Genomic DNA, 12,968 nt, shown 5'->3' with positions numbered 1-12,968 from the left:
CATAAGCCTCCTCATCAAACATGTCGACACAGCCGTACCGACACACCGCAAACACACAGGGAATGCTCTGACAGAGGACAGGACCCCACAAAGCCCTTTGGGGAGACAGAGAGAGAGAATGCCAGCACACACCAGAGCGCTATATAACACAGGGATCCCACTATAAATGAGTGTTTTCCCTTATAGCTGCTTTTATATATATATATATATATATATATATATATCCTGCGCCTAAATTTAGTGCCCCCCCTCTCTTTTTTACCCTTCTGTAGGTTTCAGACTGCAGGGGAGAGCCAGGGAGCTTCCTTCCAGTGGAGCTGTGAGGGAAAAATGGCGCCAGTGTGCTGAGGGAGATGGCCCCGCCCCTTTTCCGGCGGACTTCTCCCGCTTTTTCTGGAATACTGGCAGGGGTATTTTTACATCTATATAGCCTCTAGGACTATATATGATGTAGATTTGCCAGCCAAGGTGTCTTATATTGCCCTCAGGGCGCCCCCCCCCCAGCGCCCTGCACCCATCAGTGACCGGAGTGTGAGGCAGGGACGTGCAGTCAGGGGAGGCAGGGGAGGCAGTGCCTCCCCTGTCATTAATGATTACAGTAATAAAAAGAAGATACTTATGACACATATTCAGTATCATAAGTATCTTCTTTATAGTATTCTATTCATTGTAAGTCATAAAATAAGCTTGGGAGGCACTGATAGCAAGTGCCTCCCGTTGATAACGGTAACGGGATAGAGCGGTGGGCGGGGCTGAGCACTGGGCTCTATAAGCCCATTGAAAAAAGTAGTGAAAACGGCACTTCTACATGTGCCTCATTGACAGGGACGGGCTTCCCCTGCCAGCGAGTCACATGTGATTGGACAGCGGATCCAGGGCTGTATCCGCTGGTCCAATCACAGATACGAGGACCAGAACAAGGATCTCCTCTCTTCATTCCCCCTGACTCCTGTCCTGCTGGGGGTGATATGAGCCCTCCTGACGCCCGGTGCTCTCCGTTACCCCGCAGCTGTCAGCGCCGGAGAACAAGTTACCGATAATTAGCGGCGCCGGACCTGGAGGCAGTGGCGGAGGTAAGCTGGGAGATGGAGTGCTTTTTGCAGCGGCACTTGTCAGGGGCGCTGACAGAGGAAGGGGCGGGCGGCCCACCCGCGGATAAGGTAGAATAATAGGAGAACAGTACCGTAGTTCCGATGGAGAACTAATCTCTTCTATCAACCATGATGCGGGGGCATCATGGGAGCTGTAGTCTGACCCGGGTGCTCAGCTAGGTGCCGGAGGCCACAGAACGGTGATTAGAGAACTACATTTCCCAGAGGCCTCTGGGAGCTGCATCTGGCTGCTGTCCGATTTTTGTTACTCAGTTCACAGGGGGCTGGCTGAGGGGGGCTTCTCTGGCTCCGCTCATCATAAGGGGGAGACTGCAGGAGGAGTAGGGCAGTGCTGGGGCTGCCCTAGAAGCAAGGCAACGAAGGCAGGTTCCAGGTACCGGCCATGGGGCATGATGAGATGGTATAACGGGGCTTAAAATAACACAAGAAGACACTGCAGACTGTATACTGAAATTAATATTAATACTCCTTTTCCACCTATGAGCACGGGTCGCAGCCGACTGCTGCTCCCTCGTGGGGGATTTATTCCTGTGTGTGGCGAAACATGTATAATGGGTACTACTGTGTGGTGTAATGTGAATAAGGGGCTATAGTGTGTGGTGTAATGTGAATAAGGAGACTACTGTGTGGCGTAATTTTAATTGGGGGTACTATTGTGTGGCCATATCGCTTCCCCACAAGACCATGCCCCTTTTTCTCTGTGCGCTGCCCCTATTTGTAACATGGGGGGCACCAGTTCCTTACTTTGCCAGGGGTGCACAGGCCAATAGATACACCCCTGGTGCCCGGTGGTCTCCGTTACCCCTCAGCTGGCAGCGACGGGAAGGCCGGAGAGCAAGGTGCAGATAATCAGCGGCGCCGGGCTTGAAGGCAGTGGCGGAGGTAAGCTGGAAGTGCTCTGTGCAGCGGCGCCCGGTGCTCTCCATTACACCTCAGCTGGCAGCGCCGGGGAGGCCGGAGAGCAAGGTGCTGATAGTCAGCGGTGCCGGACCTGGAGGCAGTGGCGGAGGTAAGCTGGAACTGCATTGTGCAGCCCGGGGCTCTCCTCCTCCTCCTTTCAGGTAGCATCCTCAGCAGCGCCCGCCTGTCACAAGGCGCTGCACAGTACGCACAGTGACAGTACCCTGGAGTCACCCATAAGTGTATGGCCCATACACACACATAAAGGGTCACATACCATCACATCTAGAGTGCCCATAAGGGAGACCTCAGTACAGGTACTCAGGGAATGGGGACTGGCAGCCGGAATAGAATGTTGAGCTCCAAGCAGATGATACGTGACTCCTGAGTACTACTATAACATAGTGGCTGTATAGACGCCAGTGCGTGTGCTGCCCCGCACCAGGCACATCATCCCATGTACTGGAGATGTACTGGAGAAGCCAGTGCCTCCCCAGCCATTGACCTCACCGCACGTCACTGGTGTGAGGTGTACATGAGGAGCAATGGCGCACAGCTGCAGTGCTGTGCGCTACCTTGGTGAAGACCGAAGTCTTCTGCCGCCGATTTTCCGGACCCCTTCTTGCTTCTGGCTCTGTAAGGGGGACGGCGGCGCGGCTCCGGGAACGAACACCAAGGTCGGGTCCTGCGGTCGATCCCTCTGGAGCTAATGGTGTCCAGTAGCCTAAGAAGCCCAAACTACCACCTGTTAGGTAGGTTCGCTTCTTCTCCCCTTAGTCCCTCGCTGCAGTGAGTCTGTTGCCAGCAGATCTCATTGTAAAATAAAAAACCTAAATATACTTTCTCTCTAGGAGCTCAGGAGAGCCCCTAGTGTGCATCCAGCTCAGCCGGGCACAAGATTCTAACTGAGGTCTGGAGGAGGGTCTTAATGGGAGGAGCCAGTGCACACCAGTAGTCTAAAGCTTTCTTTATAGTTGTGCCCAGTCTCCTGCGGAGACGCTATTCCCCATGGTCCTTACGGAGTCCCAGCATCCACTTAGGACGTCAGAGAAAAAGAGAAGATAAAAATATTATTTTTAGAAATTAGACTAGTGGTTACTCTTCCTAAGGAAAAGAAACCCCGTCACAGAATATGCAGCGTCAGGTAAATTCATACATGTAGATATAGATTGCACATATGTATTCCTTTTTGTGCAAGGCTGAAAAACATTGTTTTAAACAAAGCAACCTAAAGTGTATAGCGCCCTGCATACATAGGGAATAGAGCAATGTGTACAAAAAATAATAATAATAGGTATATCCTGCAATTTGTAGGATTATAAATCTATATTGTACACAAGAAATCCCAAAGCAGGCTTATACTATTAATTGGTGTGCCAAAAGAAAAGTCCTCCTATTGCAGTTGTAATGATCTGCAATCTATAGGACTACCAAACTATAATATGCATGAGAGATCCTCAATAAGCACCACGCAGTATTGAGTAGTGTGCCAAATATAATGAGCACCTATGCCAGCAATACTAGCCTAAAATATGTAGGATTATACTGCTGTAAAACGCACAAAAAATCCTGACTGCATGGTATGCAGCGCTGGTGAGTGTGCTTAATGCAAAAAGGCACCTATAGAAAAGAGTATTCAAGTCTAAATTGCACATAGAAAAAAATATATAATAAAAAATACAGCCATTTTTGGCTTTTTTTATACAATACAGGAACATATTCTCCGAGGCCAACTTAATTGGCGGTTTTAATACCCCGTTTGGCAAAGGCATGTTACAACCCTCCTCCCATCGACCCCAGTGCCCATGGACCCTCCCACATCCCTCAACCGCTTTTCAGTGAGATAATTTTATTTTATCTTTCCTAATTTTAATATTTTCATTAATATACCCTTTAGCAATTCTCAATCATTTGATCTAATGTCGGGTTACCATATATAAAAAATATTCTTCATTTCACCAGTGCATACTCCGCAATAGGATGTATCACTGGCAATCCCATATCCAATATGGCGCCATCATCTCCCTTCGACCACCTCTTTTTGCTCTTATCCTCTCAGCTCCCCTCACACGCACGTCCATTAGCCTCTCCTTTGGTCCGCCCACCTATCGCGTCATTTTACGCACCCACCTCTGATTGGCTACGACGCGCCATTAGCCTTTCATCGTTTTCCCGCGTCTCCATGGTAACGTCCATATCTCCTCCCCAGTTACCACTCGGGCACGCACAGCCCATTGGCTGCTAACTAATGACAGCAGGGTTTTTAAACTCCTCACACACCATCGACTATGAGATCCCGGAAGTGAACAAGCCTAACGGGCGAAACGCGTTTTCCACGGACTACAGCATGGGACCTGCCTTTGGAGGACCCCTATTATCATCTATTCTCATATCGTGACACCTTGAGTATCACTTTTCCACCTGTATTATATATTTTTTTATGTGCAATTTAGACTTGAATACTCTTTTCTATAGGTGCCTTTTTGCATTAAGCACACTCACCAGCGCTGCATACCATGCAGTCAGGATTTTTTGTGCGTTTTACAGCAGTATAATCCTACATATTTTAGGCTAGTATTGCTGGCATAGGTGCTCATTATATTTGGCACACTACTCAATACTGCGTGGTGCTTATTGAGGATCTCTCATGCATATTATAGTTTGGTAGTCCTATAGATTGCAGATCATTACAACTGCAATAGGAGGACTTTTCTTTTGGCACACCAATTAATAGTATAAGCCTGCTTTGGGATTTCTTGTGTACAATATAGATTTATAATCCTACAGATTGCAGGATATACCTATTATTATTATTTTTTGTACACATTGCTCTATTCCCTATGTATGCAGGGCGCTATACACTTTAGGTTGCTTTGTTTAAAACAATGTTTTTCTGCCTTGCACAAAAAGGAATACATATGTGCAATCTATATCTACATGTATGAATTTACCTGACGCTGCATATTTTGTGACGGGGTTTCTTTTCCTTAGGGAGAGTAACCACTAGTCTAATTTCTAAAAATAATATTTTTTTCTTCTCTTTTTCACTACTTACTAATTTCCGTAGACTCTCATCCACGATTCTAGGATGTACTTTGCCACTGAGTGACAACTGTTTCACCCTGCCTAACGTGGAAAGCAGATCTACACTCTATATGGCTTTATCTTTCTAAATCTCCACTCTACTATCTGTATATGGGTGCACTCTCATTGGTAGATCGCCTCTCTACTATCATACCACGCTGCTAATGCCCGATCTCGTCCGATCTTGGAAGCTAAACAGCGTTGGGCCGGGTCAGTACCTTGAGAGGCGACTCCCTGGGAATACCTGGTGTTGTAGAGTAGGGACTATTCCCCTTCTTTTGAAGGGTGGACACCAACAGCAGTATCACCACTATTTGATTCTTTCACAAACTTTTTTCTATCCTTGCCACGTCCAGATCGTGTCAATATAGATATTTCTAACTCTGCACAATATGGAATAACAGGTGAACACTCAATTGCTCACTATTAACCATATTCAAGTGGTTCTCTAAGACACACTATTGCCCTTTCTGGTCGGTCTCATTAATACAGATTATCTGTACTGGTCAGGAGAAACGGGTGTCAGACTATCAAGTGTCTGCAGCCTTTCTAATCCTTCTCGTGTGATTATTAACAGACCAGAACATTTTATATTTTCTCACGTCTTTTTTATGCTTACACTTTTTCTTGGATCGTAGAGGGGTAATAATTTTTAATTGATAATTAATAATAATTAAGTTTTTATTATTACCAATAACCGAAGAATTCTTTCTTCTCTCTACAACAACAAGAGTGCGCCCACACAAGAGCTTTCTCTCTCTCCTCTCGTTAGTATCTGTACTTTCTAGCTCTGGGCGCACCACCAATAGGGACTACATTTTGAAAGGTTTAAATCTCCTTTCCAATACTATAATTGTCCATTTGTTGGTTTCTTACAATTCTTACATTTCATAACATACCGGTGCACGGTCGCTCCTCTTGCTTCGATAGAACTATGAAACATGTCTGAACCTTGTTGCCAAACAATGTTGGTGATAAATGATGCTGTGCAGAGTGAGTGCAGGTCACAATGTCCTGGTCCGCACATTAACTGGCTGACAGACAATTGTTGTACAGTAGCTGCATGGCAGAGGCGTCACTCACCTCTGTGACACCCGGTGCGGCAGCGAGGATAAAGGGGGCGGAGTTTCACTGGAATGGGCGTGGCTTAAATAGAGGGCCGGTGCTTCATGGGCGGAACCCGTTTTTAGCCCATTGCAGGCACGCAAAGGGGCGGGGCTTTGTGGAGGGGCGGGGCTTCGCGTCCCGACACCCGTTTTTGTTTTTTTTTTTTCACTGGGGGGTGTGGGAGGTGAGGGCTGACTCTCGGGAGGTGCTGTCCCTGCAGTGCTGGCTGCTACACAGTTACAGGAGCCGAGTGCTGCACATAATATAACACTGCAGCACTCGGCTTCTGTCACTCTGCAGGAGCCGGCATTTTGGTGTCACCCCTCGGCGGGTGACACCCGGGAGCGGGCCGCACCCCCCTTATGACGCCACTGCTGCATGGTAAACAATAGGAATGCAATTCTGTGTAAATTGTAAAAATAAGAATTTACTTACCGATAATTCTATTTCTCATAGTCCGTAGTGGATGCTGGGAACTCCGTAAGGACCATGGGGAATAGCGGCTCCGCAGGAGACTGGGCACAAAAGTAAAGCTTTAGGACTACCTGGTGTGCACTGGCTCCTCCCCCTATGACCCTCCTCCAAGCCTCAGTTAGGATACTGTGCCCGGACGAGCGTACACAATAAGGAAGGATTTATGAATCCCGGGTAAGACTCATACCAGCCACACCAATCACACCGTACAACTTGTGATCTGAACCCAGTTAACAGCATGATAACAGAGGAGCCTCTGGATAGATGGCTCGCAACAACCATAACCCGATTTAGTTAACAATAACTATGTACAAGTATTGCAGACAATCCGCACTTGGGATGGGCGCCCAGCATCCACTACGGACTATGAGAAATAGAATTATCGGTAAGTAAATTCTTATTTTCTCTGACGTCCTAGTGGATGCTGGGAACTCCGTAAGGACCATGGGGATTATACCAAAGCTCCCAAACGGGCGGGAGAGTGCGGATGACTCTGCAGCACCGAATGAGAGAACTCCAGGTCCTCCTCAGCCAGGGTATCAAATTTGTAGAATTTAGCAAACGTGTTTGCTCCTGACCAAGTAGCTGCTCGGCAAAGTTGTAAAGCCGAGACCCCTCGGGCAGTCGCCCAAGATGAGCCCCTTTCCGTGTGGAATGGGCTTTTACAGATTTTGGCTGTGGCAGGCCTGCCACAGAATGTGCAAGCTGAATTGTGCTACAAATCCAACGAGCAATAGTCTGCTTAGAAGCAGGAGCACCCAGCTTGTTGGGTGCATACAGGATAAACAGCGAGTCAGATTTTCTGACTCCAGCCGTCCTGGAAACATATATCTTCAGGGCCCTGACTACGTCCAGCAACTTGGAGTCCTCCAAGTCCCTAGTAGCCGCAGGTACCACAATAGGTTGGTTCACGTGAAACGCTGAAAACAGCTTAGGGAGAAATTGAGGATGAGTCCTCAATTCCGCCCTGTCTGGAAGATCAGATAAGGGCCTTTACAGGATAAAGCCCCCAATTCTGACACGCGCCTGGCCGAGGCCAGGGCCAACAACATGACCACTTTCCATGTGAGATATTTTAACTCCACAGATTCAAGTGGTTCAAACCAATGTGACTTTAGGAACCCCAAAACTACATTGAGATCCCAAGGTGCCACTGGAGGCACAAAAGGAGGCTGTATATGCAGTACCCCTTTTACAAAACGTCTGAACTTCAGGAACTGAAGTTAGTTCTTTCTGGAAGAAAATTGACAGGGCCGAAATTTGAACCTTAATGGACCCCAATTTTAGGCACATAGACACTCCTGTTTACAGGAAATGCAGGAATCGACCTAGTTGAAAATTCCTCCATCGGGGCCTTACTGGCCTCGCAACCCGCAACATATTTTCGCCAAATGCGGTGATAATGCTTTGCGGTTACATCCTTCCTGGCTTGATCAGGGTAGGGATGACTTCATCCGGAATGCCTTTTTCCTTCAGGATCCGGCGTTCAACCGCCCTGCCGTTAAACGCAGCCGCGGTAAGTCTTGGAATAGACAGGGTACTTGCTGGAGCAGGTCCCTTCTTAGAGGTAGAGGCCACGGGTCCTCCGTGAGCATCTCTTGAAGTTCCGGGTACCAAGTCCTTCTTGGCCAATCCGGAGCCACGAGTATAGTTCTTACTCCCCTCCGTCTTATAATTCTCAGTACTTTTGGTATGAGAGGAAGAGGAGGGAACACATACACTGACTGGTACACCCACGGTGTTACCAGAGCGTCCACAGCTATTGCCTGAGGTTCCCTTGACCTGGCGCAATACCTGTCCAATTTTTTGTTTAGGCGGGACGCCATCATGTCCACCTTTGGTTTTTCCCAATGGTTTACAATCATGTGGAAGACTTCTGGGTGAAGTCCCCACTCTCCCAGGTGGAGGCCGTGCCTGCTGAGGAAGTCTGCTTCCCAGTTGTCCACTCCCAGAATGAATACTGCTGACAGTGCTATCCCATGATTTTCCGCCCAGCGAAGAATCCTTGCAGCTTCTGCCATTGACTGCTTCTTGTGCCACCCTGTCTGTTTACATGGGTGACTGCCGTGATGTTGTCCGACTGGATCAACACCGGCTGACCTTGAAGCAGAGGTCTTGCTAAGCTGAGAGCATTGTAAATGGCCCTTAGCTCCACGATATTTATGTGAAATGATGTCTCCAGGCTTGACCATAAGCCCTGGAAATTTCTTCCCTGTGTGACTGCTCCCCAGCCTCGCAGGCTGGCATCCGTGGTCACCAGGACCCAGTCCTGAATGCCGACTCTGCGGCCCTCTAGAAGATGAGCACTCTGCAACCACCACAGGAGGGACACCCTTGTCCTTGGTGACCGGGTTATCCGCTGATGCATCTTAAGATGCGACCCGGACCATTTGTCCCGCAGGTCCCACTGGAAAGTTCTTGCGTGGAATCTGCCGAATGGCTTTTCTTCGTAGGAAGCTACCATTTTTCCCAGAACCCTTGTGCATTGATGCACTGAGACTTGGCTCGGTTTTAGGAGGTTCCTGACTAGCTCGGATAACTCCCTGGCTCTCTCCTCCGGGAGAAACACCTTTTTCTGAACTGTGTCCAGAATCATCCCTAGGAACAGAAGACGAGTCGTCGGAACCAGCTGCGATTTTGGAATATTGAGAATCCAATCGTGCTGTAGCAACACTACCTGAGATAGTGCTACACCGACCTCCAACTGTTCCCAGGATCTTACCCTTATCAGGAGATCGTCCAAGTAAGGGATAACTAAAACTCCCTTCCTTCGAAGGAGTATCATCATTTCGGCCATTACCTTGGTAAAGACCCGGGGTGCCGTGGACCATCCAAACGTCAGCGTCTGAAACTGATAGTGACAGTTCTGTACCACAAACCTGAGGTACCCTTGGTGAGAAGGGTAAATTTGGACATGAAGGTAAGCATCCTTGATGTCCAGAGACACCATGTAGTCCCCTTCTCTTGAATTTGAACCTCTGTATGTAAGTGTTCAAAGATTTTAGATTTAAAATCGGTCTCACCGAGCCGTCCGGCTTCGGTACCACAACAGTGTGGAGTAATACCCCTTTCCATGTTGCAGGAGGGGTACCTTAATTATCACCTGCTGGGAATACAGCTTGTGAATGGCTTCCAACACTGCCTCCCTGTCTGCTTGTAAAGCCCCAGCGTCATGCTGAGGGCTTGGCAGAGGCGGGGGAGGGCTTCTGTTCCTGGGAACTGGCTGATTTCTGCAGCCGTTTCCCTCTCTGTCACGGGGCAGAAATGAGGAACCTTTTGCCCACGTGCCCTTATGGGAACGAAAGGACTGCGCCTGATAATACGGCGTCTTCTTATGTTGAGAGGCGACCTGGGGTAAAAACGTGGATTTCCCAGCTGTTGCCGTGGCCACCAGGTCTGAAAGACCGACCCCAAATAACTCCTCCCCTTTATAAGGCAATACTTCCATATGCCATTTGGAATCCGCATCACCTGACCACTGTCGTGTCCATAACCCTCTTCTGGCAGAAATGGACAGCGCACTTACTCTTGATGCCAGTCGGCAAATATCCCGCTGTGTATCACACATATATAGAAATGCATCTTTTAAATGTTCTACAGGCAATAATATACTGTCCCTATCTAGGGTATCAATATTTTCAGTCAGAGAAACCGACCACGCCAACCCAGCACTGCACATCCAGGCTGAGGCTATTGCTGGTCGCAGTATAACACCAGTATGTGTGTAAATACATTTTAGGATACCCTCCTGCTTTCTATCAGCAGGATCCTTAAGGGCGGCCATCTCAGGAGAGGGTAGAGCCCTTGTTTTGACAAGCGTGTGAGCGCTTTATCCCCCCTAGGGGGTGTTTCCCAACGCACCCTAACCTCTGGCGGGAAAGGATATATGCCAATAACTTTTTAGAAATTATCAGTTTTTTATCGGGGGAAACCCACGCTTCATCACACACCTCATTTAATTTCTCAGATTCAGGAAAACCACAGGTAGTTTTTCCTCACTGAACATAATACCCCTATTGGTGGTACTCGTATTATCAGAAATGTGTAAAACATTTTCCATTGCCTCAATCATGTAACGTGTGGCCCTACTGGAAGTCATATTTGTCTCTTCCCCGTCGACACTGGAGTCAGTATCCGTGTCGGCGTCTGTATTTGCCATCTGAGGTAACGGGCGCTTTAGAGCCCCTGACGGCCTATGAGACGTCTGGACAGGCACAAGCTGAGTAGCCGGCTGTCTCATGTCAACCACTGTCTTTTATACAGAGCTGACACTGTTACGTAATTCCTTCCAACAGTTCATCCACTCAGGTGTCGACCCCCTAGGGGGTGACATCCCTATTACAGGCAATTTGCTCCGCCTCCACATCATTTTCCTCCTCATACATGTCGACACAAACGTACCGACACACAGCACACACACAGGGAATGCTCTGATAGAGGACAGGACCCCACTAGCCCTTTGGGGAGACAGAGGGAGAGTTTGCCAGCACACACCAGAGCGCTATATATATACAGGGATAACCTTATATAAGTGTTTTTCCCCTTATAGCTGCTGTATTGTTTATACTGCGCCTAATTAGTGCCCCCCTCTCTTTTTTAACCCTTTCTGTAGTGTAGTGACTGCAGGGGAGAGCCAGGGAGCTTCCCTCCAACGGAGCTGTGAGGGAAAATGGCGCCAGTGTGCTGAGGAGATAGGCTCCGCCCCTTTCTCGGCGGCCTTTTCTCCCGTTTTTCAGTGTAATCTGGCAGGGGTTAAAATTCATCCATATAGCCCTGGGGGCTATATGTGATGTATTTTCGCCAGCCAAGGTGTTTTTATTGCTGCTCAGGGCGCCCCCCCCTAGCGCCCTGCACCCTCAGTGACCGAAGTGTGAAGTGTGCTGAGGAGCAATGGCGCACAGCTGCAGTGCTGTGCGCTACCTTGGTGAAGACAGGATGTCTTCTGCCGCCGATTTTCCGGACCTCTTCTTGCTTCTGGCTCTGTAAGGGGGCCGGCGGCGCGGCTCTGGGACCGGACTCCATGGCTGGGCCTGTGTTCGATCCCTCTGGAGCTAATGGTGTCCAGTAGCCTAAGAAGCCCAATCCACTCTGCACGCAGGTGAGTTCGCTTCTTCTCCCCTTAGTCCCTCGATGCAGTGAGCCTGTTGCCAGCAGGTCTCACTGAAAATAAAAAACCTAAAACTAAACTTTTCACTAAGCAGCTCAGGAGAGCCCCTAGTGTGCACCCTTCTCGTTCGGGCACAAAAATCTAACTGAGGCTTGGAGGAGGGTCATAGGGGGAGGAGCCAGTGCACACCAGGTAGTCCTAAAGCTTTACTTTTGTGCCCAGTCTCCTGCGGAGCCGCTATTCCCCATGGTCCTTACGGAGTTCCCAGCATCCACTAGGACGTCAGAGAAATATGATTCACACTGTACTACAGAGGTTCCTCAAGGCACCCTAATGGTCGTAGGTGACTTGGCCACAGGTGACTTAATTAATACCTCAGTCAGTTTGATTTATCCATCTGTATTGAGCCATGGATATCTTTAAAACCTGACGGGAACCTCTGCTGTACTATATAAACACATGAGCCATTGTGTTAGTATTAGAAACCACTGCAGTAAATAATTAACCTTTCTGCTGTCTGTTTCTGGGGAAAGCTTTTTAACCATTTCTCTCTTCCTGTCCCCACTTTGCCCCTAATGACAATGTTCTCTGTTTAGGGAAGCATTGTGGAGAATGCACTGAAATGTTTAAGGAAAGAAGCACACAGCATTACATCTCCCTATACCCAGGCTCTTCTGGCCTATGCCTTCACTCTGTCAGGAGACAGTGACCTAAGACAGGAGGCGCTGAAGCATTTGGACAAGACTGCCATAAAGAAAGGTGCGAGGAGTAAAGGGGGGTACACACGCGGAGATGTGTGCTACGAGGAGATGTGTGCTACGGGGAGATGTGTGCTACGAGGAGATGTGTGCTACGGGGAGATGTGTGCTACGGGGAGATGTGTGCTACGAGGAGATGTGTGCTACGAGGAGATGTGTGCTACGGGGAGATGTGTGCTACGGGGAGATGTGTGCTACGAGGAGATGTGTGCTACGAGGAGATGTGTGCTACGAGGAGATGTGTGCTACGAGGAGATGTGTGCTACGGGGAGATGTGTGCTACGGGGAGATGTGTGCTACGAGGAGATGTGTGCTACGAGGAGATGTGTGCTACGAGGAGATGTGTGCTACGGGGAGATGTGTGCTACGAGGAGATGTGTGCTACGGGGAGATGTATGCTACGGGGAGATGTGTGCTACGAGGAGA

General features: G+C 48.7%; 1 protein-coding gene and 1 pseudogene across 1 annotated transcript in view; both read left to right on the top strand.

The window, feature by feature from the left end:
- The window catches only part of LOC135056658 (alpha-2-macroglobulin-like), a 256,362-nt gene that overhangs the window by 198,658 nt on the left and 44,736 nt on the right, over window positions 1-12,968 (top strand). Inside the window, exon 28 of the mRNA XM_063962104.1 lies at window positions 12,381-12,543. Coding sequence (XP_063818174.1) covers window positions 12,381-12,543 — 163 coding nt within the window. The remainder of the gene's footprint in view (window positions 1-12,380; window positions 12,544-12,968) is intronic.
- On the top strand, window positions 5,237-5,355 carry LOC134891096 (5S ribosomal RNA; annotated as a pseudogene).

Source organism: Pseudophryne corroboree, chromosome 3 (genome assembly GCF_028390025.1).
Source record: "Pseudophryne corroboree isolate aPseCor3 chromosome 3, aPseCor3.hap2, whole genome shotgun sequence".
NCBI classification, from domain to species: Eukaryota; Metazoa; Chordata; class Amphibia; order Anura; family Myobatrachidae; genus Pseudophryne; species Pseudophryne corroboree.
The sequence above is the reverse complement of the archived record's forward strand: the minus strand, read 5'-3'. Positions and strand labels throughout refer to the sequence as shown.